At 39.8% G+C, this 12,967-nt stretch overlaps 1 protein-coding gene across 1 annotated transcript; it reads right to left on the bottom strand.

The window, feature by feature from the left end:
• Positions 1 to 2,598: 2,598 nt before the first annotated feature.
• Positions 2,599 to 11,273, bottom strand: LOC130183644 (toll-like receptor 13). The gene is made up of 4 exons (XM_056399244.1): positions 11,166 to 11,273; positions 7,544 to 10,115; positions 4,074 to 4,191; positions 2,599 to 3,823 (listed from the first exon to the last, which is right to left on the bottom strand). The coding sequence occupies exons 2-4, from the start codon at positions 10,065 to 10,067 to the stop codon at positions 3,583 to 3,585; spliced, it is 2,883 nt and encodes a 960-aa protein (XP_056255219.1). The 5' UTR covers positions 10,068 to 10,115; positions 11,166 to 11,273; the 3' UTR covers positions 2,599 to 3,582.
• Positions 11,274 to 12,967: the final 1,694 nt, after the last annotated feature.

Below are 12,967 nucleotides of genomic sequence, written 5' to 3'. Positions count from 1 at the left end.
GTGGACACAGTAAAGCCTGAGACATACAGAGGAGCTCAGATGTATTAGTTACGTGATATTCCCTAGGTGTGTGTGTGTGTGTGTGTGTGTGTGTGTGTGTGTATGCATGTGCGTGCTGCAGCATTAATGAACAGTGTAATAAAGCCGTGTTTCCAGGGAGCTGAAGGATACCACAGTCAATAATCTCCTCTTCCCCACTACAATAACACACAGTCCTATTATATTAACCCTGAGGTAGACACTTCCTGTGTGTGTGTGACTGTAATAAAGTCTGTTTTTGGCTTCAGGACGAATAAAACACAAGACTTGAAAATGTCAGTGAACCAATGGAAAGAGAGTTGACCTTGAACAAAAGGAGGAAAATTTGAACGCTACCCTCAACTTTTATAAACTGAGTTTCATCAACAGAAACGTATAAACTGGAAAACATTGATTCGCTTCATTGTTTCTTTCTTAATCTATAGTGAATTCTACATCCCACACTAAAGGGAGGGGAAACAAAACAACGATGAACCCGGCACGTACTTGTTGTCAATGGCTGTGTCCTGTCGCATCGTAGAACACAAAGGCCGAACCCAAATGAAACAAACTGGCATAGGGAAGTAGGGATTTTGCGCTTTGCATCAGCTGTACCAGTTGCCATTGCGTCAAAGCACGGCTCCTATTGCCTAGCAACGTTGACAAAACTTAACTTTTTTTCACAAAAGCTTGAGGTTTTTACGACCCTTGGTTTTAACAGTTAAGAACCTTTAATTATCGAGTGTTTCCAATCAGTTTTTTTTCAGCACAAACTGAAAATGTACAAGATAAAAAAACAAGACGGGGATAAACAAACCTTAAAATCTGTAAACTGTTGCTTTAAGTCGGGCTGTTCAGTCCGAGCCTTTACCCAGTTGTGATTTTGGGTTCACACTTGTCTTGATTGTCTCAAGTTTCATCTTTAAATGCTCTTTATATTAAGTCTTAATCTTAATCTGAGGGAGAAAACCATGAAATATAAAGTGATTTTATCGTTTGATATAAAACCTTCTGCAGGGGCAGAAAAATAAAATCACACATTTAAAAAAACAAAAACTTTAAAGCGTCTCCTTCATGTTTCTGTCCATCACTGTAAATTAAATCTAAACTCGTCGTCTTCGACCTCAGTCGTCTTCATCTTTCGCTCTCTCTCCTCTGCCTGTCGTTCTTCTCTCTGCTCAGAGCAGTAAATTAAATTCACCTCCTCCTCTCTTATCTTCCAGGTCTTTCTTCTCTCTGTGTTTGCTTTGAGCTGATTGGCTCTGCATCGCTGATGTCAGGTAAACTGCGCATTGTTTCGAGCCATCTGGTGGCCTGACCAGGAATCACATCATGTAGATAATGAACGTTACGATTGTAATAATCATTTGTAGATGTTTTAGGCTTTTGACAGTGGATTAAAAACGGAAGGAAGTAACTGGAAGGGAAGTACAAGGCCCCCCAGTGGTGAGGAGGTGTAACTGTTTTGTAGCACCAACATTAATCCTACAGCCAGTTTCTAATCTTACCTGAGACACTGTCTCTCTGTTGATTTGAGTGTCGCGGCAGTGATGCTCAAATTGATATCAAAATATTCTTCTTGTATTATTCTTCACTCAGCTCCTGAACTTCACATCATCAGAGCTCACCTGAGAGCCTGGGGCTCACCTGTCTCACCTTATACATACATGAATAAATGAAAAGGTACCAAAGGATCCAGTACACAGTTCATCACTTGTACTCATTTAATTTTTTTAGCTTTATTGACAGTTCTTGTGTCTTGAAATCTGTAAAATATATTGTTAATAAAGTACAAATAAATGAGAGCGAACATTTCCAATGTGTTTATGTCAGAGCCAAAGTAAATGAAGTGTAAGTAAACAACTGATATATGATGGTGTGTGTGTGTGTGTGTGTGTGTGTGTGTGTGTGTGTGTGTGTGTGCTGATTGAGTCATAAAATCAGATGGGTTGATTGTTCTGAGACAAGACGGTCTCTTATTAATCTATTCAATTATCACACACACACACACACACACACACACACACACACATAAAGAGTCTGACTCTGCAGAGAGTTTACGTGAATTGAATTGAATGTTTTTCTATGATTTGAAAAGAGATATTTCACATTTTTTAATTAAGAGAAATGTTGATGTGATAGACTTTTAAAGAAAATGTGACAAGAACATAAATGTTTAAAAGCCTGTAGGTGATGAAGAACTATCTGCTGTGAGCCGTGTTCAAACCAGCCATGTCTGTGTGTGTGTGTGTGTGTGTGTGTGTGTGTGTGTGTGTGTGTGTGTGTGTGTGTGTTGCCCAGGCTCAATAAAATGATGCCTGACAATAACAAACAGATCAGCTGGTCAAATTTATTTACGGAATAAATAATATTCATGTGTTAATGAGGGTTGTCAGATCACAGTCGAGTATCCTCCATATGTCAGTCTGTAACTGTAAGATCATCTGAGATGGGTAAATATATTGACAGGGAGAGTTCAGTAACACTTTGATGTTGGTAGGGACACGTATCTACTGTCCACACCCAGATCTACACCCAAACTGCAGAGTGCAAAAAAAATGACAGAGTTAAACATTTTTAAATATATATGATGTTTATTCAGTAACTACAGGGACCTTTAATATCATTAGTACAGAGCACAGTAAGAGTCTGGGGAGGCCAAACTGCAGCTACAAAAGTTATATTTATATATTACACACTGGAAGTCAGACAGGTACAGGAAGCTTCAAAAAGTAAATAAAGCAGAAAACCAGGTTTAACTAAGTTTCAATGATCAGAACTGGAATGAAAAGAAAAGAACCAACAGAGCTGTTTTTATATCTTTTTTTTTTTAAATAATAAATCATGAATAAAATTTAAAAAAAATAATAATACATGTGTCACGTTTACACTGCAACAATCTGTTTGTGTGGACGAAATTAATATCAACATGAGTTTAGTCTTAACTTTACAGAATAATACAACACAAGCTATCCATCGCCCTCCCCTCTGTTCAGTCAAACTGTCTCATTAACACGAGCTGAATCAGCTGTGATCAGCTTCTGTTTCCCGTGTCATGGATGAACAGTCAACTATCACTGGATCACTGTGATACTGAAGAAAATTTCAAAACATGACGATTCTGAATGAAGTTCTGCAGCCTTTTCTCTCTGGTTTCTAAGTGGATTTCTGAGGTTTATACTGGATGGACATCAGAGATAATGATATGGTCAGGAAGTGATGTCACACTGAACCAGACCAACATGTGTTTCATGTCTGTGTGTTCAGGTCCGAGTCAGTCGGGACTCTGAGAATGAGGACCAATTTTTGAGACAAGACATGTCAGTTGGTTATGGGTAAAAATATGAATATTACAAATCCAGAAAGACACACTATTCTCTGTCTATTAATTAACCCAGTGTGGGGTTGATAAACTCTGACTTAGATAAACTAATCTGCTGCAGAAATTTTCTTTTTGTTGTTATTTCTATTATCTATCATAGGATATCTGATCTTTGCTCACCAGCAGAGGAGGCTGTTCACTGTAAGGCTCCTCAGACACTGTAAAATTCTCCAGTACAGCTCTCAGCATCCTGCAGGTCCAGTCAGCGGGTCTGTGGTCTCGGTGGGAGCGTCTCCTGTCTCCAGAGCTCTCCGTACGTTCTGCCAGAAGACCCCCGTGTGCTGTCCGGCCTGAGGCCAGCTCAGGTAGGTGCGTCTCTTCACCAGCTTCCTCATGCGGTAGTAGGGAGACAGCTGCCGAGCCGGGATCTCCTCCAGGAACAGCAGGATCAACACGTCCTTCTGCTCGTCAAACAGACGGAAACTGCAAAAACACACACGGGACAGACCAGGACAGACCAGACCACACCACACCAGGACAGACCAGACCACACCAGGACAGACCAGACCACACCAGGACAGACCAGGACAGAGCAGACCACACCAGGACAGACCAGACCACACCAGGACAGACCAGACCACACAAAGACAGACCAGGACAGACCAGGACAGACCGTTAAACTCTATTATTGTCTTTAACAGACAAGACAAAATAATAAAGGTGGTGCCCCCACCTGGCCATCTGTATCTCTCTGGAGCACCACTCGCTCTGCAGGTAGTGCCGGCTGATCACACAGATGGTCTTCCTGCTGCTGTAAATGGCGTCTGTGATGTTCTCTATGATGGGCTTACCTGTCGAGACAACAGGATGTAACCATCATCTGCACATTCAAGACTCACTTCACTTCACAGGGTTCTAGTTTTAAAACCACTAACTCATTGAATTAGCGCTAATTTCATTAGCTGCAGCTGATGAAATCTGACAGTGACAATAGAAGGGTTCCCCTTTTATAGAAACACAACATCGTAAAATAGACAAAAAAAAACAAAACCTGTAAACTGACAGTTTAGACGTGAAACTGTATGTGACACACATCCTCTCATTTCCAAAACCTTTTTTTAATCACACACAACCTCTGATAGACGTCTGTCAGCCCTTTGTTAACTAACATGAGTTTGGCTGACCAGTACGGTCCAGTGTAGGAGCTTAAACCGGTTTGATTTTATGTGAACCGGCAACATTTAAACACAGCAGGAAGAAAGTCATGGCAAAAGGTGGTAGTACATCTAATTTTCATGCCCATCTGCAAACATATCATATCTGTCTACTACAAAGCGATTGATAGAAATATAAGAGAGACGATATATATATATAACAGAAGCAGTCTCCACATACACTCCTAAAGAGATGGTGTCTTTCAATATAGTGGAAAATCCATCTTTTAAATCACTGCTCATGACACTCGAGCATTAGTACGATCCACCAGGTTGAAAGTTTTATCAGTATCAGTATCTTATTGTATTCATTATTTTGATGTTTAAAGAAGAAGTTCAGCTAAATGGTTGTTGATTTTTCACTCAGTTGTGTTACTTCTTATTCATGGTTATCAAGCCAGCTGTGCATTACTGCGACCAAGTGGACTGGAGTCACTCTCATTTACGTGCTCTCCCAAGCTGTGTCCCAAATCCCAATCACAGTGGCATGACTAGGCTGTCCCATATCAAAGGCTCCTTCTGATGCATCCTTCTTTTCCTGGGCCCAACCCATCCCAAGATTCAATCAATAAAAATAATATAGCAGCAAACAACCCCGACAGAGAGCCCGCGGATTACACTTTTAAATGTAACTATCGGGGTACAACAGCTAACAAAACCAAGGGCTCTAGTTTTTGTGAAGAAAAGTCAAAGTTGCTAGGCAACAGGAGCACCGCTGTGCAACACCAAGGCAAGGATGCGCAGAGCTGGTGACGTAAAGCGAAAATCCTCCACAGACCAGACTGTCTCGTGTGCCTTATGCCTTCGTGGTCTACGATGGAGACGAAGGGCCACACCTTCATAGACCGCGCCCTTCCAAAGGATGAGGCCATCATTATGCTCCACTCGGGAGCGTGTGTGAGTGTGACACCTGGTGGTAAAATGTGGTAATTCAGTGTTTGGCTTACTATGATATCAGTTTGAACATCTTTACACCTGCCCAAAGCTACAGTGATGGTGAGACGACACACAGTTATCTCCACAGGTACAAAGAAATGACCTGTGTCTGTCAAAAACATCAACTGACAGCGCAGGTTCAACTTAAAAGCACAACATTAGCATAAAAACACTAATGTTGTCCTGCTGTCAGTGTAATTGATCACACAGGATCATGAACAGAGACTCTGGACGCCTGTTTCATTTTTTTTTTCTCTGGGAAATTATGAGCAGAACAAAGTGACACACTTTTCATCCAAAGCCTGTTTCATCCTATTCAGCTGTCAACTCAGCTGTCAGCGACTCAAGAACTGAAACTCTAAACACCAGTCACACACAGAGCCTGACAAATGCTGGTAATGTTCATTAAACTGCCTCGAACACAGTATCAACAGTGTAAAACCATCCACAGCTTCAGCTCTGACCAGACCACTGGAGCTAACAGTTAATCCTGCCCCCTGAGCTGAAAGAGATAACGAACATTTCTATCTCACTAGTTGTTTTTTCCGTTGGCTTTCTTCCTCCTGCCTGAAAATAAAAAGCTGAAAAAAGAGCTAAAGAAAAGGATGTGAAACTCCAGTACCTCAAAAATAAAATCTATAATGTGAGCACCCTGCACTCACAATATCCCTGACAGGAAGCAGATAAGAGTGGGCACAAATCAACACACTGAGAGTAAATCTAAATGTCACTGTTGAAAGAACAGTTTCAAACAATTACCACCTAATAATGAAAATGATATCAAATATCAATATTTTCAAACTAATGCTTTAGCAAAAAAAACACAACCACAAGCATTGTTTCAGGAAAATGTAAAAAATGTTTTAAGGCTTTCGAAGAAATGTGTATATTACCAATGTTTCTGCCACAAATAGTCTTTCTCAAGACACTGAAAAAAAGTTTGCAATCATCTTCCCCTTGATACATGTCATTGCCCCACAGCACCTGGTCTGTGGACGGCATTCAATGACCATATTGTGATTTTTCTGTTGATGACAGTTGATGACAACACCAATGAAATTCCACTTTTCTTGGTACCAAAATCAACACAACAGCACATCACGATTCACAAACAATAACAGTTACATTTCAGGACATGAACATGTTGACAACACGTTGTTAATATGAAGATAAAGTGGTAGTTCAAGTTATTTAATGTGGTATTTTAAGAGGTACTTACCTCAAAGTCAGTGTACTACCTGTAGTAGATTCAGATCAGTGCACTTGGAGAAGCAGCAAGAACACCAGCAAAAAAAAATTTGTTTTAGCCACTTAAAAAAATACCCACAAAAAAAGCTAATATCAGTTTAAGTGTACTCTATATTTTGAATATTTCTATACTATATAATATTCCTACACACAAGCGCAACTATGGCGTGCACTGTATTACTCCTCGGATCAGCTGTTTGAGTCAGGGAGAGCTAAGTGCAGGTGTGCTGAGTATAGTAATACGGTAGTTAAATGGCTCACAAACTGTAATTCCAAAGTGAAGGGCTGTTTGACGGCAAGATGAAGCAGTGAAAATATTTAAAATAAAGCGTACACTTAAACTGATCTTAGCTATTTTATGTGGGCATCCAAATCAGGTAATAAACTGACTATAGATAAGTACCTCTCACAACCTGCAGGTCAAATAACCCAAACTATCAGTTTAATAACTGAAAATCACTCAGCCTGAACAGATATCTGTCTTTGAGCTGCTTAGGTCAGTTTGAGATGTTTCCTTCTCTCATTTAAAATGCTCTGTGGCACCCATGGCATACTGGCTTTTTGTCGTCTGTAACTTGTTCCTGATAATCCACATCAAATACAAAATATCTCCATACACCAGTCACAACAGTTAGATGTAAGACTAGATAGAACTCTTGTGGGGTTACGATACTGCTCTCCTACGTCCTGGAAGAAGTATTGGTTTTCGTGACTTCCCTACTTCTGAAAGTTGTTGGTGCTGTGTGATACATAAACTCCAGACAAGAAGCAGAGAAGGGGAGATAGAGAGACAGACAAAGTTTACCTGGTTGGAAGTCTCTGTGGTGCAGACAGAGTGTCCAGCCCTGCTCCCCTTCCAGCACTGGGAGCATCTCTCTGTAAACCCAGTCCTCGTCGTGAACGTTGTAGGAGATGAAGGCGTCGTAGCGATGAGGAGCGCCCTTCCGCCTCTTCCTGCTATCATAGAGGAAGGCCAGGAAGAGGTGGAAGGCGTAGGCTAGCTGCCATCGCAGAAAGTGGTAGATGAAGGATGAAAGCAGAGTTAGAACAACCAGACAAGTACTCGTAATGAAGCAGAGGAAGCCATAGTCCATCCAACAGGACTGGATGTCAAAGTCCAGTAACTTGTTTCCTTGTTCAGCCACAGGAAAGGAACACATGTACTTGTAGGTATTAACGACCTGAGTTTGGTTGTTACTCTTCACCCATTGGATGAATCCAGCATTAGAGCAGTCACAAATGAATGGGTTATTATCTAGGTCCAGATATATCAGTGCAGGGAGGTAATGGAAGACCGTCTCATTGATCACTGTCAACTCATTGTTGGTCAACGTCAAGTGCCTTAGTTCATATAGATCGGCCTCGGCCAGAAAATCCAAAGAACTGAGTTTACTGTAAGAGAGATCAAGAACCTGCAGGTTTGGGATTGGCAGAAACAATTCTGGGTCCAAATCTGACAAATCAGTCTCCCTGATTGTTAGATTCTTGAGCTGGGGGTTGTACTGAAATGTGTTCCGATCTGGTGCAGCAATATAGACATTGTCAGCTGTGAAGCCCTCCAAATGTTTCATAGCCTGAAACATGTACATAGGTACATCAAAGGGGAAGCCGAAGTGATAGCCCTCACATATCAATGTGAAAACTTTCAAAGACTTTAAATGATAGAATGATTTGTGATCATTTTCAAGAGGACTTTTGAAAATGCCGTCAGTATTGAAGTAGACTGTGAGATTTTCCAACTGCTGCAATTCTCTGAAATTGTTTTCATACTCCAGTGGAAGAGATACTCTAAGATTTCCCAAGTTCATCAGTCCTTCGAAGGCCTTATGTTTTACCCTTCCAATTTTCTTTGACACCACATCCAAATATGTCAGGGACCCTAAACCTTGAAAATCCCCCCTTTCAAGAAGAGATACAAAGTTTTTGCTCAAATCCAGGAACTCAAGCATTGGCGGGCCAGTTTTGAAGGCATCTCCGAATGTCCACAGCAGGTTGTCACTCAAATCTAAAACTTTCAGATCATTAAGATTTTCAAATGCACATCCGTCCAGTGTAGCAATGCGGTTCTTGCTCAGATCAAGATGTGTGAGATGTTTCATGTTCATGAAATCCTCACAGCCCAAAGTGGAGAGGAGATTGTCGCTCAGATTCAGGATCGTGAGGGAGGAGAGGCTCCTGATTTCACCTGGCACATTGGTGAGGAAGTTAACCTCCAGATTCAGAGACCTGAGTCGCTGCATCGATCGTATTGAGCCGTTTGACAGTTCAGTCATGTGAGTAGTGGACAGGTCAAGGTCACTGAGCTGAGAACAAGTCACAAGTTTGGCACTTAAATTGGCATCATGGTTGTAGTACAGCTCCAGCCTCCTAAGTGTTGGTATTTTACAGACCGTAGCTAACAGACCTTTCGTGATCAATTTCTCCATATTATTCAGTCTCAGATGCATCAGTGAGTCGAGACTCTCCAGGACTTTTTGAAAGTCTTTAAAAGGAATCAGAGCCAAGTTAAAATACAACTGAATTATGTTCCTCAGTAAATTCTTGTCGGGTATGTCCCAATTCAAGCCAGTGTGTTCGCCACATCCAGAAAAGTCAATCATCTCAAGGTGGGGAAAGATCGGTGTTGTGATGCTGAAGTTTTCCAACTTAACATTGTAGGAAATATCTAACACCTGAAGGCCTGAGGGCACATTCAGCAGCAGATCTTTGGTATGAAAGGAGGTAAATAGATTGCTACCGATGACCAGCTTCTGTAAGTGTGGTAGCTGTAGGACGGGCTGAATGTCAGCTGCTTGTTGGAGCTTGTTGTCGTATAATATTACAGTTTGTAAGCTGGGCAGGAAGCTAAAGGCCGATTTATGGATGAACTGAATTTCATTTAGACCGAGGTCAAGCATGGTCAGGTTGGACAGTCCCCGAAAGAGGTTGCCTGTTAGCTTGGTGAGTTTGTTGAAGTGCATGTGAAGAATTGTCAAGGACGTCAAGTGGATGAAAGATTCATCGTCAATGTGAGCAATGTAATTAAAGTTCAGGCCCAAAAATCTCAGCTTTGACAAGTTGCCAAAGTCTTTCCTGTTGATCTGTTCAATTAGATTGTTATCGAGTTTTACTGAGCTCACATCTCTGGGGATGTCATCTGGGACAGTCACAACTTTATGTTGTACACAGTCCAAAACTACATCAGCTAAAGGATCCTGAGAATACTCAATATTGCAGTTTTTCAGCGAATATGCCAGCAAAGGGTTAAGATGAAGCAGGAGAGACAGAAGTAAGACAAGACGTCTCTTTGTTAAGTTTGAAGACAAACATCCCATCTTTGGTAACATCATTGTTGAGTCATGGTAAAGTTGCTGTTAATCTTGGTCAAAGGTGCAGATCTGTAGAGGACATGCAGGTGTCAGACGTGAATAAACATGTTACGCATTAATCAATTTTCTTTGATCGATACCATTTGATAAGTGTACAATAAATATGAAACTACAGCAAGGAAGTTAGCTTAGCTTAGCATAAAGAAAACAGCTAACCTGGCTCCAACAAAAGTATAAAAAAAATTCCACCTAGCAGCACCTGTAAGTCTCACAATATAACTAACAGACATGCTAACTCATAATTATTTTCTTATTGATTAATTCTAAATCTTAAAAAATCAACCTTAATAAATCATGACTCTCTATTATATAACTTACAATATTATGATAAAGCTGGCTATAGTGTTTTCAATAATTATGGTAGTTTATAATAATAGTAAACTTTATTCGTGTAGCACCTTTCATCCAAAAAATTAATGATGCACAAAGTGCTTTACAACAAAGAAATTACATGCATCAGCCGCTGCACATGAACAGATATAACATAAATATAAAAACAAGTTAAAGGCATTAATGTAAAATGTGATGTGAAATGATAAAATGATAATAAAATAAAAAAAAAATAGAAATAAAAAATAGACATAATGGTGAATCTATAAATATATGGTAGTATAACAAAAACTACAGATGCTATGTAAAGCTCTGTGTTGTGACCCTACTCGATATCCTTTCTAGATACTTGATTCTTTCTAATACATAGTGTCATATTTAGAGTTGGATGCCATGGAAGTGACAAATAAATCAGATTCTGAGGTTCATCAACATTTTTATCCACTCAGATCTTCTCTCATCTGAACAGCTATCTATCCATTTATCTATTTATCCATCTATCTATTTATCTATCCATAGAGACATGCCAAATCTTGACTGGAGTTGCATTACTCAACTTCTGTTGCAGAAATACTTGAACATGTTTCAGAAAACTGGAAACAAAAAAGAATAACTGTACATCACCATATCAGCAGGATTTTGAATTTTAATTGAAGAATTTAAAGTTATACTTGAACACAAAAACAGCTTGAGTGACGTTACAGGTAAATAAAAGTTGGTAATACTCACAGCTCAGTCTGGGCTGAGCACGAATGCCTCTTCTCTCTTCTCTATTATTTCCCCAACAGCAGTGAAGGAGCTGAGCTGAAGGTTTATCATCACATTTGATGTTAGTCACTTCGCTTCCTTCTATAGTTGAGTTATTTCCTTAATCTCAAAAACAGTCTCTGTCACTGAATAGGAGAAGTTATAGTCAGGGATCTGATCTGACAAACAGATTTCTGCTTCAGTGATTGTGGTGGATCAGTGACCTTCAGTACGTGACAGAGTGTAAATAAGCTGCTTTTAGTCTGATTTAAATACTGACAGGGGGCAAAAAAATCAGGGTTAAACTGTGCTGAAAGTAACTAAACTGCTGTTCAGCAACATCATCAGAAGATATTTTAGAAAATGGCAACAAAGCTGCAGCAGGTTGAAAACTGTTGTGATCATCATCCACAAAAGTTTTAGTGGAAAGTTTAATTTGATATTCAGGAACATTTCTGTGAATATTCAAGACTTTTAACAGATCCTCAAGAGACTTAATTTGGGAACATTGTTGTAGAAACCCAAGAATGTTTGGATGGGTAGCTTTTAATTTTAGTCCATATTTAAATAAAGGTGTAAACTGTAGCAGACAGTCAGGAAGGTTTTGTGGGCTTTTCGTGTCTCTTTGTGGTTGTTTTGAGCTCATCTGTTATCGTTTTGACACAAAACATATTTTCATCTCTCTGTAGTCGTTCTGTTTTTCATGTGTATCTTTGTGGTTGTTTTGCATCTTCTTGTGGTTTGTAGTCTTTTAACTGAGCTCTGTGATTTTCAAACAATCACTTCATACAGAGGCCCTTGCCCAAGGGTTCATGGGACCATGGGCCATGGGTATTGATTAATTATACTAGGAATTATTATCACATCCAGCTGGGACGTACTGACAAAAATGTGACATAAATATCAAGAAATTCATGCCCATGGTCTTACTGTTTGTTTTCTGTTATTCTTCAAATGGTGTGACAGTGTTGAAAGTCAATGTCTGAAAAAGTCTTAAAGTTAATTTGTTGAACTCTCTAAAATTCCTGCTCACCACCCACATCATCATCATCTACTCATTATAGAAGAAACTGTTTCATGATGTTGATACCAGATTGAAAACAGCAAATTTCAAGATTTATTTCAAACAGACACAGCAACACACTCAGGACACACAAACACACTCAGATGTTGTTGTGGTAGAGAAATGATGGTGGATCTCTGCTCTTCATTTCATTCCTTCTTCTTTGTCTCCATCTGAGCATGGCCACCACTGGCAGGTGATAATTACAACCCCTTGCCTCCTTTTTTTCTTCTTCGTGTGTGTCTGTTGTTAAAGTGAGACTTGATAATTAGCCCTCAGTCCTCCCACAGCTTCCATCTATCATCTCAGCTCGTCTTTATTTTTCTTCTTTTATTTCACTGAATCACTCTCTTTAGCTGGAGTCTGAGTTTGGACTTGTAAATGAGGCTTCTTGTCATGGCCACCCACTGGGGGCTTCTGGGTAACGCAGTTCAAAGAGACGAGGCGGTGACAGGAGCTAAAGCGTGGTGAAAAACCTTTACTTTCATGTTATTTGTTCTTATTTGTTTTTTTAAATTAGATGGGATGATGTCATAAACATAAAAATGGGTTTGTTATCATAACAATAGCTATGTCGCCATGACAACCTCATAACGCTGATTCTTTTAGTAATGTTTTGTTACCATAATGACACATAACATTGACATTACATTGTTACTGTTGTAACATCATCTTGTCAACTGTTACTCTGGTAAAATATAAATGCAGTTGGTTTGTCACC

Source organism: Seriola aureovittata, chromosome 16, assembly GCF_021018895.1.
Source record: "Seriola aureovittata isolate HTS-2021-v1 ecotype China chromosome 16, ASM2101889v1, whole genome shotgun sequence".
NCBI lineage: Eukaryota > Metazoa > Chordata > Actinopteri > Carangiformes > Carangidae > Seriola > Seriola aureovittata.
Note: the sequence above shows the minus strand (reverse complement) of the source record. Positions and strands in the feature narration are given on the sequence as shown.

Coding starts and splice junctions, on each gene's coding strand:
- LOC130183644 (XM_056399244.1), bottom strand. CDS start 10,067: ATGATGTTACCAAAGATGGGATGTTTGTCTTCAAACTTAACAAAGAGA. Junction 4,192..7,543: donor CCACAGAGACTTCCAACCAG/GTAAACTTTGTC, acceptor TTGTCTCGACAG/GTAAGCCCATCATAGAGAAC. Junction 3,824..4,073: donor AGAGAGATACAGATGGCCAG/GTGGGGGCACCA, acceptor GTGTTTTTGCAG/TTTCCGTCTGTTTGACGAGC.